Here is a 17,505-nt window from a genome sequence, read left to right on the forward strand (position 1 = left end):
ATGGTGGGGGAGCGTCATGGTTTGGGGCTGCTTTGCTGCCTCAGGGCCTGGACAGCTTGCTACCATCGGCGGGAAAATTAATTCCCAAGTTTATCAAGACATTTTGCAGAAGAATGTAAGGCTATCTGTTAGTCAATTGAAGCTCAACAGAAGTTAGGTGATGCAACAGGACAACAACCCAAATGACAGAAGTAAATCATCAGAATGGCTTGAAGAGAAGAAAATACGCCTTCTGGAGTGGCCCAGTTTGTCCTGACCTCAACCCCGATTGAGATGCTGTGGCATGACCTCAAGAGAGTGGGTCACACCATACATCCCAAGAATATTGTGTAACTGAAACGGTTTTATAAAGAGGAATGGTCCAAAATTCCTCCTGACCGTTGTGCAGGTCTGATCCGCAACTACAGAAAACGTTTGGTTGAGGTTATTGCTGCCAAAGGAGGGTCAACCTGTTATTAAATCCAAGGGTTCACATACTTTTTACATCCTGCACTGTTTACACAGTGTGTTCATTAAAGACATGAACAATTATAATTGTTTGTGTGTTATTAGTTTAAGCAGACTATTTGTCTATTGTTGTCACTTAGATGAAGATCAGACAATGTTTTATGACCAATTTATGCAGAAATCCAGGTAATTCGAAGGGGTTCACATACGTTTTCTTCCCACTGTAGCTCCGCATTGTCATGATTGGTTGACGGTAAGTGAGGGCGGGAAGTCCTGTATAAACTCACTTCCTTTGACAACTTCGTTCACAACAGCTTTGCGCTGCTCGGTGAAGCGCTAGAAGTATGAATGCCCTGACGTCTGCAGAGGCCGTATCATCTTGCTGCACGGATAAAGGCAGACGTCAGAGTGACCAGGCAGCGCCTTTTACTGCTGCAGTGCTTGTTGTTGCGCTGAGGGAAAATAGGAAGAACGGGAATTTTATGGCTTATACAAGTGTTGAATACAAAGTGTTGACAGTGCTGAGTAAGAATTTAAACATGAAAACAGCAGCTCTTCGCTTTCTTTTATGCCTGCTACATTACTGCCGACACGGTAATCTGAGCCATCCGATTGGCCAGCGGTAGGCCTAAAGTGCACTTGATATGCTCTCTGGGCCTGCCGGGAAGGTAGAGTTTACCTTCAGACATATGAAATAGTTAGAAATGGCAACAGTTCGCCTGCCCTGGTGCGCAGGGCAGCTTAATCGGGTGCACCTAAGGATTTATTGATGTTTTTTTTTACTGAAATGTTTGTCGATCGACGAGGAATGCCTTGGAGATCGACCAGTTGATCGCGATTGACTGGTTGGTGACCACAGCTCTAGAAAGTTGAGTGATGTTCAAACTTGTGCTTATTTATGTGGGCTGTTATGTCTTCTGTGCGGCTGTTTGGGGAGCTGCGCGGTAATCTGCGCCTCCGCCTGCAGTTTAGAGGGAAAGTTGGTCTCAGCTAATTCCGTTACCATGGAATTGCCCATGAACAGTCATCTGACTGAGAACACAGGAGAAGGACAGTGCCCCTCTTAGAAAGGTCAGTGTTGGCTGCTTGGTGGAGAGACAGAAAAAGAGAATCCATTCCTCAGCCCTGGTCTAATTAGCCACCCAGAACAGTGTCCACCCAGCCTAGATCCAGCCTCAGCCCAGATCCAGCCACTGTCTCTGTCTGGTTACACACATGGTCGGCTGGATGGCTGGCTCCTCTCTGATAGTCTTTTAACAGTAGGGCAGATTCAGTTATTCCGCACATGTGCCTAATTACCCTCTGAGCCTTAGTCTAAATACATTATTCACAAGGCTTCCTTGAATCCACCCTGAAGAATTAATATAATACATTTTTATGACCTCCCCATTTGCAAAGCTTCAAATACACAATTTATTTTGTGGCACAGATATACCCGGCGTCATTGTCTTCATTTGCTCTTTGTCATTTTATATAGTTATTAGTCAAGCCAAAGTTTATGGAAGATTGATAACTAGTCGGCCTGCCCATTGCAAATTACATCCAAACATTGTGAGAAGACTGGGAATTCCAGCTATTGTCTGGTTTGCCTGTTCACTACGGTATTTTTCAGACAATCTACAAGCATTACAAATCATTCAGTGAAATGAATAATCAGAGTATTTGGTGTAGCTAGAACATCTCACTCTGCCAACCTCTCTGGTGTTGCTAGCCTCAGCTTGGCAGAGATGGAGCTAGTGCATGTTGTGCATTCAGAGCATACAGTGTCTCTTATTGTTATGATGACTCCTCACTCAGCATTAACGATGCAGCAGCATCTCTGTTTTGTTTTCAGTTGTTCTCTGTTGGTCTCACTTCATACACATGTACACTTGGACCTGTGTCCTTCAAAAAGCCAACCTACACCAGCTCTGAGTTGAAGGGATCGATATACGTGTATTGAAATACCAATGCAAACGTGCTTATACAAGAAAGATTGGAATTGACTTGAATGAATTGATGCAGTTTGAGACACCAATGGTTTTTGATGAGAGAGAATTGAAATGAATGGAAGTACAACCGGACTTCTGCAGAACACAGTGGTGTCACATGTCTCTTTAAAGTGTGCACCCTCTGCACTCAGGTGGCCATTTCCCCTGTCTTATGTGTTATGTTCTAGGGCAGGGGTATTCAACTCTTACCTTACGAGGTCCGAAGCCTGCTGGTTTTCTGTTCTACTTGATAATTAATTGCACCCACCTGGTATCCCAGGTCTAAATCAGTCCCTGGTTAGAGGGGTAGAATGAAAAAACATTGCGGAACTGGCTTCGAGGTCCAGAGTTGAGTTTGAGAGCTCTAGGGTGTGATATCTCTCTGTTTGTGTGTGTGTGTGTCTGTGTGTCTGTGTGTACGCGTTTGTGCCTCTGTGCTGGTATGTGAGTGTTTTTACTATACCAACATGTCTGACCTTCATAAGTAAAACACCAGAAGATTCCAGAACAACACCGTGCACTGTCAATAGCCATTTAAAGACACACTGTACTTAAAGTTCATCTATCGTGCATGAGCGGCGAAGGATTCTTAGATCCTTGCAAAACAACACTGCCTTTGCTTTGCCTGCCGCTGTAGTTAAAGTGAACTGCACATCACAAAAGAGAGAAGTTCTTCAGTTGACACTCCAAATTGCATCTGCGGCACCCTCATGGCTGTTGATTGAATCTAATTACGTTTTCCTCCTCTGCAATGAATGGATGTTTTTTAATCTCCCCCTGACACACTTAGTGGGAAGAAGGGTGGGGGAGGATGCCATGAGTGTCTAGAGTGGGTATAAAAATGCTAATCTTATTTGCATTCGGTGTCAGTGGAAACATTACTTGGTTAAATATGCTATTTTTTTCTATCTGTTTCTCTTCCGACCGACTACATCTAACGCATTGCAGTAAGATCTGGCATTTGTGTTTTTATGTCAACTGCCATGAAAATGTTGGTTTTTCATGAAGGCATGTTGTTCCTTTAGTCATCCCACTGGGCACAGGCGTCAGTTCAATGTCTATTCCACGTTGGTTCTACGTCATTTCATTTAAATAACGTGGACGCAACGTTGATTCAACCAGTGCCTGCCCAGTGGGATGCTTCCTAGGACAGATGAGCAAACCACCAGTGGAGGATCAATGCAGCACCTATGGCTGAAACACGTCTGCTCTGTTGAGTACAGCAGCAGCTTACTCTACTGGCATAATCAGGAGCTCCTCTCCTCTGAGGTCTAAACACTGTTCTCTATCTGCTCTCTCTTCCCTCTCTGTCCAGGAAAATGAGCTTCAAGATGTTCTCAAGGAGAAAAAGCACTTGAGTCACCACTTGTTCAACAATAGCAAAAAGGCAGTCCAGAATGAGCAGGTAGGTACTGTAGGAGAGAAAGCCACACCACAGATGGTTGCCATGGTGCTGTAGTAATGGCAGCGTAGTTTGAGAGCTCCTGTAAACATTGTACATATTTAGCTGATTTAAGTGTTTTTAAATGATTTATTTAATTATTTGTTTGATAACTCATTGAATTTTGATTTAATATATTTAGTTGCCTTGACCAACAGAGTAGCAGAATGTATGGCAGATGGATTTGTTTGGTTTGCTAAACTAGCTCTATAGCTAACTGTCCACTGCATTCAAGTGATGCACAGCACTGGCTTCTATTTTCAACCAAAGTGAGAGAACTGCAGTGTGGAGATGGCAGAGAGTGCTCCCTCATAGTATGAGGGTGACTTTATATACTGGACTGATGTTTGGTGAGCTTTTAGTGCCTGTATCAGCATCAGAAGAAGAAGCATCACCCAAGTTGGTGCTACACATTGCTAGTAGAGGAGTCGTACAGTTGCTATAGAGCGCTGAGGACTGCAAACAACATCAGGACCAGCAAGCTTAACTCAAGCACCACCATCATCATCAAACCTGTCCCTCCTTTGTACCATCCAACTGGGCTGCCAGCAGAATGACCTTAACCAAGAGCAGGCACCATCTGAACCTGTCAAGACTAGAGACATCACCAAGAGCAGGCACCATCTGAACCTATCAAGAGGAGAGACATTACCAATAGCAGGCACCATCTGAACCTGTCAAGAGGAGAGACATCACCAAGAGCAGGCACCATCTGAACCTGTCAAGAGTAGAGACATCACCAAAAGCAGGCACCATCTGAACCTGTCATCACCAAGAGCAGGCACCATCTGAACCTGTCAAGAGTAGAGACATCACCAAGAGCAGGCACCATCTGAACCTGTCAAGAGTAGAGACATCACCAAGAGTAGGCATCATCTGAACCTGTCAAGAGTAGAGACATCACCAAGAGCAGGCACCATCTGAACCTGTCAAGAGTAGAGACATCACCAAGAGCAGGCACCATCTGAACCTGTCAAGAGTAGAGACATCACCAAGAGTAGGCATCATCTGAACCTGTCATCACCAAGAGTAGGCACCATCTGAACCTGTCAAGAGTAGAGACATCACCAAGAGTAGGCATCATCTGAACCTGTCATCACCAAGAGTAGGCATCATCTGAACCTGTCAAGAGTAGAGACATCACCAAGAGTAGGCATCATCTGAACCTGTCATCACCAAGAGTAGGCATCATCTGAACCTGTCAAGAGTAGAGACATCACCAAGAGCAGGCATCATCTGAACCTGTCAAGAGTAGAGACATCACCAAGAGTAGGCATCATCTGAACCTGTCAAGAGTAGAGACATCACCAAGAGTAGGCATCATCTGAACCTGTCAAGAGTAGAGACATCACCAAGAGTAGGCACCACCTGAACCTGTCATCACCAAGAGCAGGCATCATCTGAACCTGTCAAGAGTAGAGACATCACCAAGAGTAGGCACCATCTGAACCTGTCAAGAGTAGAGACATCACCAATAGTAGGCATCATCTGAACCTGTCAAGAGTAGAGACATCACCAAGAGTAGGCACCATCTGAACCTGTCATCACCAAGAGCAGGCACCATCTGAACCTGTCAAGAGTAGAGACATCACCAAGAGTAGGCATCATCTGAACCTGTCAAGAGTAGAGACATCACCAAGAGCAGGCACCATCTGAACCTGTCAAGAGTAGAGACATCACCAAGAGTAGGCACCATCTGAACCTGTCAAGAGTAGAGACATCACCAAGAGTAGGCACCACCTGAACCTGTCAAGACTAGAGACATCACCAAGAGTAGGCACCATCTGAACCTGTCATCACCAAGAGTAGGCACCATCTGAACCTGTCATCACCAAGAGTAGGCACCATCTGAACCTGTCATCACCAAGAGTAGGCATCATCTGAACCTGTCAAGACTAGACTTCAATCTACACTTTTTTCACCTTTTTTATTTTTGTCTGTATACTGCAATTCTGCTTTTAGCTGTGAATGTGTACAAGACAATCTAACTAATAATAAAAAGACAATAACTAACCCAATATAAACCACAGCCTGTCGTTTCCAACGAAGCAAATTAATCATAGCGGGCAGAACAAGGAAGGATTTGGGCAGAGCACAGCATGAGCTAGTGAGATCATATTTACTGTGTTCTGCATATATTTGTATATTTCCATTAGGGAACACTTACTCTGTGATTTGCGCATGTGCAATAACTCAATCCGCCCTTGCACTCCTTCCAAACAACACCATTTTTTACTTTGGCGAAGGGTAAAGTCTACAAAACTTAGTCCACTCTGTTCTTAACATTCTAGTTTTGGGAACAGAAAACTATATTGAGGTCAAATGTTTAATCTTCTTTCACTGCCGGCCACTCGTCTTCCTCTCATCACCATATTTGGTGGTGAGGGGAAATGCCAACCGGATGCTTTAGATTTATACATTCAGTGAAATATCTGGCTCTTTGTTCTATCTGTGGCTACAATGTGCTGCTATGATTTATGACTACACAATGAAACCTCTGCACACACCGTCTCAGGGGTTCACTCCATTCCACTCTCTGGGAATGGGACTAAATGTGACTGGGACTAAATCAGGGTTCCCCAGCTGGCGACCCCCGCAGGTGGTTTTATTTGGCCCCCAAGTTTTCTGTAGCCCTCCCATTTTTCCCCCCATTCTTTTCTTTCATTAATGGAAAGACCAGGAAATCAGCTCCAAGTCCTTTTAATTTAAGAAATCTATTCACAAGTAGAGAGACATGACGTGATCATATATACAGTTGAAGTCAGAAGTTTACATACACTTAGGTTGGAGTCATTAAAACTTGTTTTTCAACCACTCCACAAATTTCTTGTTAACAAACTATAGTTTTGGCAAGTCGGTTAGTACATTTACTTGGCGCATGACACAAGTAATTTTTCCAACAATTGTTTACAGACAGATTATTTCACTTATAGTTCACTGTATCACAATTATAGTGGGTGAGAAGTTTACATACACTAAGTTGACTGTGCCTTTAACCAGACTGGAAAATGACATAAAATGATGTCATGGCTTTAGAAGCTTCTGATAGGCTAATTGACATCATTTGAGTGTACCTGAGTGTACCTGTGGATGTATTTCAAGGCCTATCTTCAAAGTCAGTGCCTCTGCTTGACATCATAGGAAAATCAAAAGAAATCAGCCATGACCTCAGAAAAAAAATTGTAGACCTCCATAAGTCTGGTTCATCCTTGGGAGCAATTTCCAAACGCCTGAAGGTACCACGTTCATCTGTACAAACAATAGTACACAAGTATAAACACCATGGGACCACGCAGCCATCATACCACTCAAGAAGGAGATGCTTTCTGTCTCCTAGAGATGAATGTACTGCGAAAAGTGCAACTCAATCCCAGAACAATAGCAAATGACCTTGTGAAGATGCTGGAGGAAACAGGTACAAAAGTATCTATATCATCAGTAAAACTAGTCCTATATTGACATAACCTGAAAGGCTGTCAGCAAGGAAGAAGCCACTGCTCCAAAACTGCCATTAAAAAGCCAGACTACGGTTTAAAACTAAACATGGGGACAAAGATCGTACTTTTTGAAGAAATGTCCTCTGGTCTGATGAAACAAAAATATAACTGTTTGGCCATAATGACCATCGTTATGTTTGGAGGAAAAAGGGGGAGGTTTGCAAGCCAAAGAACACCATCCCAACCGTGAAACACAGGGGTGGCAGCATCATGTTGTGGGGGTGCTTTGCTGCAGGAGGCACTGGTGCACTTCACAAAATAGATGGATTCATTAGGGAGGAAAATTATGTGGATATATTGAAGCAACATCTCAAGACATCAGTCAGGAAGTTAAAGCTTGGTCGCAAATGGGTCTTCCAAATGGACAATGATCCCAAGCATACTTCCAAAGTTGTGGCAAAATGGCTTATTGACAACAAAGTCAAGGTTTTGGGATGGACTGAAAAACTGAAAAAGTGAAAAAGCGTGTGCGATCAAGGAGGCTTACAAACCTGACTCAGTTACACCAGCTCTGTAAGGAGTAATGGGCCGAAATCCACCCAACCAATGGGCCGAAATCCACCCAACCTGTTGTGGGAAGCTTGTGGAAGGCTACCCGAAATGTTGGACCCAAGTCAAACAATTTAAAGGCAATGCCACCAAGTACTAATTGAGTGTATGTAAACTTCTGACCCACTGGGAATGTGATGAAAGAAATAAAAACTGAAATAAATAATTCTCTCTACGATTATTCTGACATTTCAAATTCTTAAAATAAAGTGGTGATCCTAACTGACCTAAAACAGGGAATTTTTACTAGGATTAAATGTCAGGAATTGTGAAAGCCTGAGTTTAAATGTATTTGCCTAAGGTGTGTGTAAACTTCCGACTTCAAATGTAAGCAAGGTTTGAACTGATTATGTTTTAGTCAAACATGTCTGTTTGGCCTTCTTGCGGTCAAATTTGCAGTCTACAAATGATTTGTAATTATGTTCCGGTCCCATGACCATCCGCTCTAGACAAAGTTGATGATCCCTGGACTAAATGATCAGGGGTTTTCATAATAAAAGGCGGTGGGCTTGGGCTCTGTCTTCCTGCCTTATCAGAGGGCTGTTTGCATCACAGTGGCATGCTGCTAAAGCTGCCCTGGCCTCTCTCTCTCCTGTTATATAAATTAATGTGTTTATTTTCCATAAGCGTAGTGCTGATGTTGAAGCTGCTAGTGTCTCCAGTCTCATCTGTAACATGGCTAGAACCCTGAGCCTCTGATAGTATTAGAGCACTTCCTGTGAGCTCCTCACACCTCAGACCTTCCTTCCTGCCCAGCTGATAACACCAAGACAGGGGTCCTCTGTATCAATCATCGTAAGTCCTCTGTATCGACACTAAGGCAATTTCCTGGAGGAGTTGATTGTCAGGTAGCTGTTGGGTGTGGAGGGAGTTGAGGAGGGAGATGCTGGTTATTAATGTCTTATCAGGACACTAGGCTGTCCTGACAAGACAGCCATCCGTCAGAGTTATCACTGAGGCGGATATGAGGGGAGCACTCTGCAGGGTGCATGGGCGGATATTAGACCTTCCATCGCCTCGCCTGCACCTTTGTGTTCCTTATCATCATCTCTTAGAGTGACGAGAAGACTACTGAGAAGGGGCGGAGCATGGTAATATAATGGCACCTCCCATCTGCACTCCCACCATACTGTTCAGTCCTATCTGGCCAACTTAGCTGAGACACAACAATGCCTTTCATCCTTCTACAGACATACCCCCCCCCCACCCCCCACCACTGTGTGGAGATGGACCAATGACTCTGAAGTAGTTCTGTGTGTTGTTGTTGGTGTTACAGCCTCCTTCCGTGTGTGAGTCATAGTATAAATGTTGTGATTACATGGCAGCCATCCTATTTCTAATTGTATTTTACAGTAGCAGTAGCTATAGTAGTGCATTACAAAATACAACTTCATTCACTTAACTCTGTTCAGGTTTCCTTTTTGAATAAGAACAAAGAATTACAAATGTATACAGTAGTTGATCCCAGACCCAGTTTCATTACTCCACCATTATTGTACTGTAGCTGTCATCAGCAGTCAGCCAGCCAGCCAGCCAGCCATCCAGCCAGCCAGCCAGCCAGCCAGCCAGCCAGCCAGCCAGCCAGCCAGCCAGCCAGCCAGCCAGCCAGCCAGTCAGTCAGCCAGACAGCCAGCCAGTCAGCCAGCCAGCCAGCCAGCCACCCAGCCAGTCAGCCATTCAGAAAAATGTTCTGTGTAATTGCGGGCTATTCTTTGAGTGCTGAAATCAGTCGTTTTTGATAAACACCTGTGTTGTGCTGTGCTCTCTGTGTGCAGGTGAAGTCAGAGTATGAGCAGCTCAAAGAGACCCTCGGTGTTGTGACTCAGGAGAGAGATTCAGCCCTGCGGGAGAAGACCCAGCTCCAAGGCAAACTGGAGAACCTAGAGCAGGTGCTAAAGGTGAGAGTCTGGAGACACACTGTAGATAACCTTATTTTATATCTGCTGTATCTCTACTGTATGTCTACTGCATCTCTACTGCATCTCTACTGTATCTCTACTGTATCTCTACTGTATGTCTGTGACTAATAAGAATCATAGCCCTAGCTCAGGTTGTTTAACAGAGCCAGCCTCTACCCTTCCCTCACCAACTCTCTATCTTTCTCTCTCTCCCTCTCCTCTCTCTCTCATATATAATATCCCTGACCTGTCTGTTGCCTTCCAGTGCCGATGTGGGAGGAAGCTTGACCAGAACAGCTTGACCAGCTGTGAAAGACTAGGAAGCTTGGAGCAGTCTGTCCTCCCCACGCTTACCCCTCCATCCCCTACCCCTCCATCCCCTACCACCTACCCATCCATCCCCTACCACCTACCCCTCCATCCCCTACCCCTCCATCCCCTACCACCTACCCATCCATCCCCTACCACCTACCCCTCCATCCCCTACCACCTACCCCTCCATCCCCTACCACCTATCCCTCCATCCCCTACCACCTACCCCTACCACCTACCCCTCACCCCTACCACCTACCCCTCACCCCTTCCACTCACCCCTACCACCTATCCCTCCATCCCCTACCCCTCCATCCCCTACCACCTACCCCTCCATCCCCTACCACCTATCCCTCCATCCCCTACCACCTATCCCTCCATCCCCTACCACCTACCCCTCACCCCTACCAACTACCCATCCCCCCACCACCTACCCCTCCATTCCTTACCCCTGACCCCTACCACCTACCCCTCCATCCCCTACCCCTCACCCCTACCAACTACCCATTCCCCCACCACCTACCCCTCCATCCCCTACCCCTCACCCCTACCCCTCCATCCCCTACCCCTCACCCCTACCAACTACCCATCCCCCCACCACTTACCCCTCCATCCCCTACCCCTCACCCCTACCCCTCCATCCCCTACCCCTCTATCCCCTACCCCTCCATCCCCTACCCCTCCATTCCCTTCCCCATCCTACCACCTACCCCTCCATCCCCTACCCCTCCATCCCCTACCCCTCCATCCCCTTCCCCATCCTACCACCTACCCCTCCATCCCCTACCCCTCCATCCCCTCACCCCTACCCCTCACCCCTACCACCTACCCCTCCATCCCCTACCCCTCCATCCCCTTCCCCATCCTACCACCTACCCCTCCATCCCCTACCCCTCCATCCCCTCACCCCTACCCCTCACCCCTACCACCTACCCATCCATTCCCTACCCCTCCATCCCCTACCCCTCACCCCTACCCCCTACCACTCCATCTCCTTCCCCTCCACCCCCCCTCTCTCCCGCTAGATTGATTAGGTATCACTGCTATGTCCATTTGTATGGGGAGCAGACCACTCTAGCCCCATTTTGAATGCTTTTCTTCACCCCACTGGCCATGCTAGCTCTCCCTATTTGTCTGGGCTGCTTTCCTATGACACGAAAGGCCACCTGGCTAGGACCAGTCCAGTATGAATGGGCACCTGGCTCGGACCAGTCCAGTATGAATGGGCACCTGGCTAGGACCAGTCCAGTATGAATGGGCACCTGGCTAGGACCAGTCCAGTACGAATGGGAACCTGGCTTGGACCAGCCCAGTACGAATGGGCACCTGGCTAAGACCAGTCCTGTACGAATGGGCACCTGGCTAAGACCAGTCCAGTACGAATGGGCACCTGGCTAAGACCAGTCCTGTAGGAATGGGCACCTGGCTCGGACCAGCCCAGTACGAATGGGCACCTGGCTAAGACCAGTCCAGTATGAATGGGCACCTGGCTCGGACCAGCCCAGTACGAATGAGCACCTGGCTCGGACCAGCCCAGAACGAATGGGCACCTGGCTATGACCAGCCCTGTACGAATGGGCACCTGGCTAAGACCAGTCCTGTACGAATGGGCACCTGGCTAAGACCAGTCCAGTACGAATGGGCACCTGGCTAAGACCAGTCCAGTACAAATGGGCACCTGGCCAAGACCAGTCCTGTACGAATGGGCACCTGGCTAAGACCAGTCCAGTATGAATGGGCACCTGGCTTGGACCATCCTGTACGAATGGGCACCTGGCTAGGACCATCCTGTACGAATGGGCACCTGGCTAGGACCAGTCCAGGAGGAGTGGGCACCTGGCTAGGACCAGTCCAGTACGAATGGGCACCTGGCTTGGACCATCCTGTACGAATGGGAACCTGGCTAGGACCATCCTGTACGAATGGGCACCTGTCTAAGACCAGTCCAGGAGGAATGGGCACCTGGCTTGGATCAGTCCAGGAGGAATGGGCACCTGGCTTGGACCATCCTGTACGAATGGGCACCTGGCTTGGACCATCCTGTACGAATGGGCACCTGGCTTGGACCACTCCAGCGCGCTGTGGAATGTGATTGTGCATGATGAGGCGCGTCTATGAGTTCAGTGAATATGTGGAAGGGGTGGGAGAGGGGAGAGCTGGGGTTGGGTATCACTGTTCATGATGACAATATCACACACAGGCTTGATGACATGAAATAACCCAGGGGATAGATGTGTATTGGACGGCATGAAAATGTAATGAAAATGTTTTCTGATTCTTGCCATTTAAACGAAAGCAATAAGATGACTAGATGGCACTTTGACATAATGGTTGAGGAAGGCCGTGCATTTAGCCTTTGTTTTGTATGGCTTCTTTTGTTAATGATGACCACGGACAAGTGAGCACGCCTTGGAGTTTGTGCACCCTTTTCATGTAACTTAAAACCCTGTATTGATCATGCAAATACATCATTGCTTAGGACAGCTCTTCTGTAGTGACATCACACACAGGTATTGTTTCACAAAGGGTGCAGCAAACTGAGAAGAGTTGATTGATGATTGGTTGATCATGCACAGCAAAGCTTCTCCAGTTCTCATCCAAACATGTTCAAACATTCCTTCTAGTATGGATTCTGACGTTAAGATCCAGGCTTTTGGGGGTGGATCTCTCTCATTTAGATCATTTGATACAAACTGTAAATTGACATTGGTCTTTGACATTGGTCACATGGGTGTTTTGACATAACCTATGCCTAAAGTTTGGAAGACTTGGAGGTCCAATAACTGTCATCAAGCTCAGTATTTGTAACATATAAGCCAGGAGTTTGTTGAGGACAGATGACTGGAGACTTGCCTGATGTCATGAGTTTTTACTTCTACTAACAGCAGCCCTCTCTATGCCCCAAACCACCCTCCTTCTGTCTCCCACCTCCCCCCCGCCCTCTGAGGACAGCATATGCGTGAGGCTGCAGAGCGGAGGCAGCAGCTAGAGTTGGAGCATGAACAAGCCTTGGCTGTACTCAATGCAAAGCAGCAGGAGATTGACCTTCTGCAGCAGGTAAGGTCACCATGTCAGCGCTAGCTGCACAGGGAGGGCCGCCACTCTTGTTAGCCCAGACCAGTGCTGGGTCAGAGGTCAAAGAGCTTTGTGTTGAGCACTGCTACAGCTTCGCCGTATCCTCTTAAATCCTTCAGCTGTCTGTCTGTCTGTCTGCCAGCCCCCCAGGCTGTGGGGCGAGAGAGAGAGAGAGAGAGAGAGAGTGCTGGAACCAAGTAACTCAGTAACAAGCTCTTACCCTGCTACAGGGAGCATTTTAGCACAATACAACTTTAAAGTTGGATCAGACTTGATGTTTTTTGTTGGCTTGATAAAAGGCTGGTCCGGATGATTTGACATAGTCCCTGCCGCCTCTGAGGAGAGGGGCTGATGTCAAGCAACACATCATCTGGAATCATCAGCCTCTCTCTCTCTCTCTCTCTCTCTCTCTCTCTCTCTCTCTCTCACTCTCGCTCTCTCGCTCGCGCTCTCTCGCTCTCTCTCGCGCGCTCTCTTGCTCTCTCTCTCTCACACTCTCACACTCTCTCACACACTCTCTCTCTCTCTCTCTCTCTCTCTCTCTCACACACTCTCTCTCTCACACTCTGTCTCGCTCTCTCTCTCTCTCACACTCTCGCTCTCTCTCGCTCTCTCTCTCACACTCTCTCACACTCACACTCTTTCTCTCGCTCTCTCTCTCTCTCTCTCTCTCTCTCTCTCTCTCTCACTCTCTCTCCATCTCTCTCTGTCTCTCTCTGTTTAACTCTCTCTCTCACTGCCTGTGCTACTTATTTTAGAGTTGGCCATAAATACGCTCTGTTTTCTCTCATTAGCAAAAGGAGCTCATTACAGCGTTATCGTTCTATAGAGACCCTGGCTGCTTTCTGCGTTCTCTACAATTAATTGCCTCCGAAGTGGATTCATGAAATTGGAAAGTCTGCAGATGTTTTCCTATTCATGTGGAACGTTAGTTTTCTCAACAGATGTTCCCAGTCACATGAAGTAAACTAGCATGCATTATTTTATGTTTATTATACACTACAGTGGGTTTATATCAAACAAAGATGAATCTTCTAGAAGAGCCCCTCAATCTAGTTTCAAGAGAGCACTACAGAAGTATATGAAGATACATTATTAATTGTTTGTTATAATTGTTTTAATGTTTACACACCATTGTTTTCATAGATGGCCTTCATAACAGCTCAAACAGCATTTTGTTGAGTGTTTTTTTGCGTGCTGTCCAGCCAGTTCCCAATGATCCAGTTGTTGAGGTAATAATGGGTTGTATGTGTTTCGAATGTAACACAGATGTTATGTTTTACAGGCTCAGGTTGAGGCTAAGAAGGAGCATGAGGGAGCTGTCCATCTGTTAGAGGTGAGTGTCTGGGCACTGGGGGGGTGACAGGAGGTTGGCCTGCCATGTTGTGTGTGCGTGTGTTTGTGTGTGTCTGCTTTTGGAGTGTGTGTGTGTGTGTGTGTACGGCTCAGCCTGACAGTCGGACATGTGTGAGCCCAGGGTCATTTTCTACTGGCTCTGTCTGTGAGACCCTGTTCACTCTGTTGAAGGTTGTGAATGTGGCATGCATAAAGACTAAGACCAAATGGAATAATAGATTCTTGCCCATGACGACTTTATTTTGATGATTTTGAAAGTCTAAACTGTAACTAGCAGTGCAGAAATAAGAACGGAAGAGTGCTATTGATATGACACATTAGCTATTGTGTTTTTGTAAATGTGTATTCAGTATATACAAACAGTATTATATCGACATACATCGTTATTGATCACTATATTATTTAAAATGTGTGGTTGTTTATTATTATTATTAACAAATAATTTTGCATGAGTGCCACGGAAAATCTTCTGTTTTGATTTGAAGGTGTGTATGAGTGTTCATATGTGTAATTGTTCTTTTTCACTGTGTTATTGGTGTGTGTTTTATGCATATACAGAACCACTTGGACAGCATGCAGGTATTTCAGAATTGTTTTTGTTTACTTGATATTTCCATCTCTGCCTGTACAATACAATATACATCAGGCAATATATCCCCCTAGTTTTTGGCTCTTTCAAAATAAATCATGATGGAATGACATTTCAGAATTGGAAAGGCAATGTTTTGGGGATTCAATTGATAGTCACATTTTAAGCATACACCACACCAAAGTGGCAGTCCATCAAGAGGTCACTTTCATAATCAGATTTTGGCGGGAGATATTGTGTTAGATTTACGGTGCATTCGGAAAGTATTCCGAACCCTTGACTTTTTCCACATTTTGTTACATTACAGCCTTATTCTGAAATGGATTAAATAAAAAACCTCCTCATGAATCTACACAATTTTAGCAAATTTGTAAAAAATAAAAAACATAAATAGCTTATTTACAAGTATTCAGTCCCTTTGCTATGAGACTCGAAATTGAGCTCAGGTGCGTCTGTTTCCATTGATCATCCTTGAGATGTTTCTTCAACTTGATTGGAATCCACCTGTGGTAAATTCAATTGATTGAACATGATACAGACACACACCTGTCTGTATAAGGTCCCACAGTTGACCTATGAGGTTGAAGGAATTGTCCGTAGAGCTCAGAGGCAGGATTGTGTCGAGGCACAGATCTGGGGAAGGGTACCTAAAAATGTCAGCAGCATTGAAGGTCCCCAAGAACACACACTCCATCATTCTTAAATGGAAGAAGTTTGGAACCACCAAGACTCTTCCTAGATCCGCCAGGCCAAACTGAGCAATCGGGGGAGAAGAGCCTTGGTCAGGGAGGTGACCAAGAACCTGATGGTCACTCTGACAGAGCTCCAGAGTTCCAATGTGGAGATGGGAGAACCTTCCAGTAGGACAACCATCTCTGCAGCACTCCACCAATCAGGCCTTTATGGTAGAGTGGCCAGATGCTAGCCACTCCTCAGTAAAAGGCACATGACAGCCCACTTGGAGTTTGCCAAAAGGCACCTAAAGGACTCTCAGACCATGAGAAAAAGATTCTCTGGTCTGATGAAACCCAGATTGAACTCTTTGGCCTGAATGCCAAGCGTCACGTCTGGAGGAAACCTTGCACCATCACTACGGTGAAGCATGGTGGTGGCAGAATCATGCTGTGGGGATGTTTTTCAGCGGCAGGCACTGGGATACTAGTCAGGATCAAGGGACAGATGAAGGGAGCAAAGTACAGAGAGATCCTTGATGAAAACCTGCTCCAGAGCACTCAGGACTTCAGACTGGGGCGAACGTTCACCTTCCAACAGGACAACGACCCTAAGCACACAGCCAAGACAACCCAGGAGTGGCTTCGGGACAAGTCTCTGAATGTCCTTGAGTGGCCCAAACATCCCTGAAGAGACCTGAAAATAGCTGTGCAGTAATGCTAGCCATCCAACCTGACAGAGCTTGAGAGGATCTGCAGAGAAGAATGGGAGAAACTCCCCAAATACATGTGTGCCAAGCTTGTAGCGTCATACCCAAGAAGAGGTGTGAATACTTATGTAAATGATATATTTCATTTTTATTTATTTTTTATAAACTGGCAAACATTTCTAAAAGCCTGTTTTTGCTTCGTTGTTATGGGGTATTGTGTGTAGATTGATGAGGGGGAAAAAACAATGTAATCCATTTTAGAATAAGGTTGTGACGTAACAACATTTGGAAATTGTGAACTGGTCTGATTACTTTCCAAATGCCCTGTATTTTCATTTTGAAACATAAGATTCAAGAGCTGAACAATGTCATATACTGAGGTGAAACAATGGCTACTCAATAATTCATTGCTACGGTTTTGTTGTTGTAGCTAGCTGCTGTTCATGATTTTATTTTGATTTAATGTTTATTTAGCCCGTCAAGTCAATTAAGAACAAATGATTATTTACAAAAAGATGCATAGTTGTATTGTTGTATCTGTGCAGACAGAAACATGTTTCAGTTGTTGAATGTTTGCTTTCCAAAAGCAAGGCTGTCCTAGCCACACAATGATGGTTCACACTCGCATCCTCCATTCAGCTTGTCATCAATGCATGTGTAGGCATCCACACTCCTCTAGGCTCAGAGCCTGCTCTGTTACCGGACAGTCACTGGGGAAGGGGTTGTCACAGGACACAACAAGACAGAAGGCCTGACTGGGACATAGGAGAGGCCATCAGACAATCGCTCTCATCATCACTCATTTGAGTTATGCCTCCATTTTAGTTATGGCATCATTCTAATGTCTGAGGAATTGTGTTTAGATGCTGGCATAATGGAAACAATTGATGTTATGAGGACATTGTAACCGTTCATTCTGGTTGGAGTTGCATGCAGGGCAGCATGTTTCACAAGGCTACTACAGGACTGGTCATACACCCAGGGGAGGGC

At 45.9% G+C, this 17,505-nt stretch overlaps 1 protein-coding gene across 7 annotated transcripts in view; it reads left to right on the top strand.

The window, feature by feature from the left end:
• The window catches only part of LOC110525587 (RIMS-binding protein 2), a 138,835-nt gene that overhangs the window by 82,316 nt on the left and 39,014 nt on the right, over positions 1-17,505 (top strand). For 5 of the 7 annotated variants that reach the window (XM_036979710.1, XM_036979711.1, XM_036979716.1 and 2 more), the window contains exons 3-7: positions 3,733-3,822; positions 9,680-9,802; positions 13,067-13,171; positions 14,475-14,525; positions 15,104-15,124. In XM_036979710.1, coding sequence (XP_036835605.1) covers positions 13,070-13,171; positions 14,475-14,525; positions 15,104-15,124 — 174 coding nt within the window. In that variant the 5' untranslated portion in view covers positions 3,733-3,822; positions 9,680-9,802; positions 13,067-13,069. The remainder of the gene's footprint in view (positions 1-3,732; positions 3,823-9,679; positions 9,803-13,066; positions 13,172-14,474; positions 14,526-15,103; positions 15,125-17,505) is intronic. The other 2 variants (XM_036979712.1, XM_036979715.1) reach the window with 1 other exon arrangement.

The sequence above is a fragment of the Oncorhynchus mykiss genome, chromosome 6 (assembly GCF_013265735.2).
Source record: "Oncorhynchus mykiss isolate Arlee chromosome 6, USDA_OmykA_1.1, whole genome shotgun sequence".
Taxonomy (NCBI): Eukaryota; Metazoa; Chordata; class Actinopteri; order Salmoniformes; family Salmonidae; genus Oncorhynchus; species Oncorhynchus mykiss.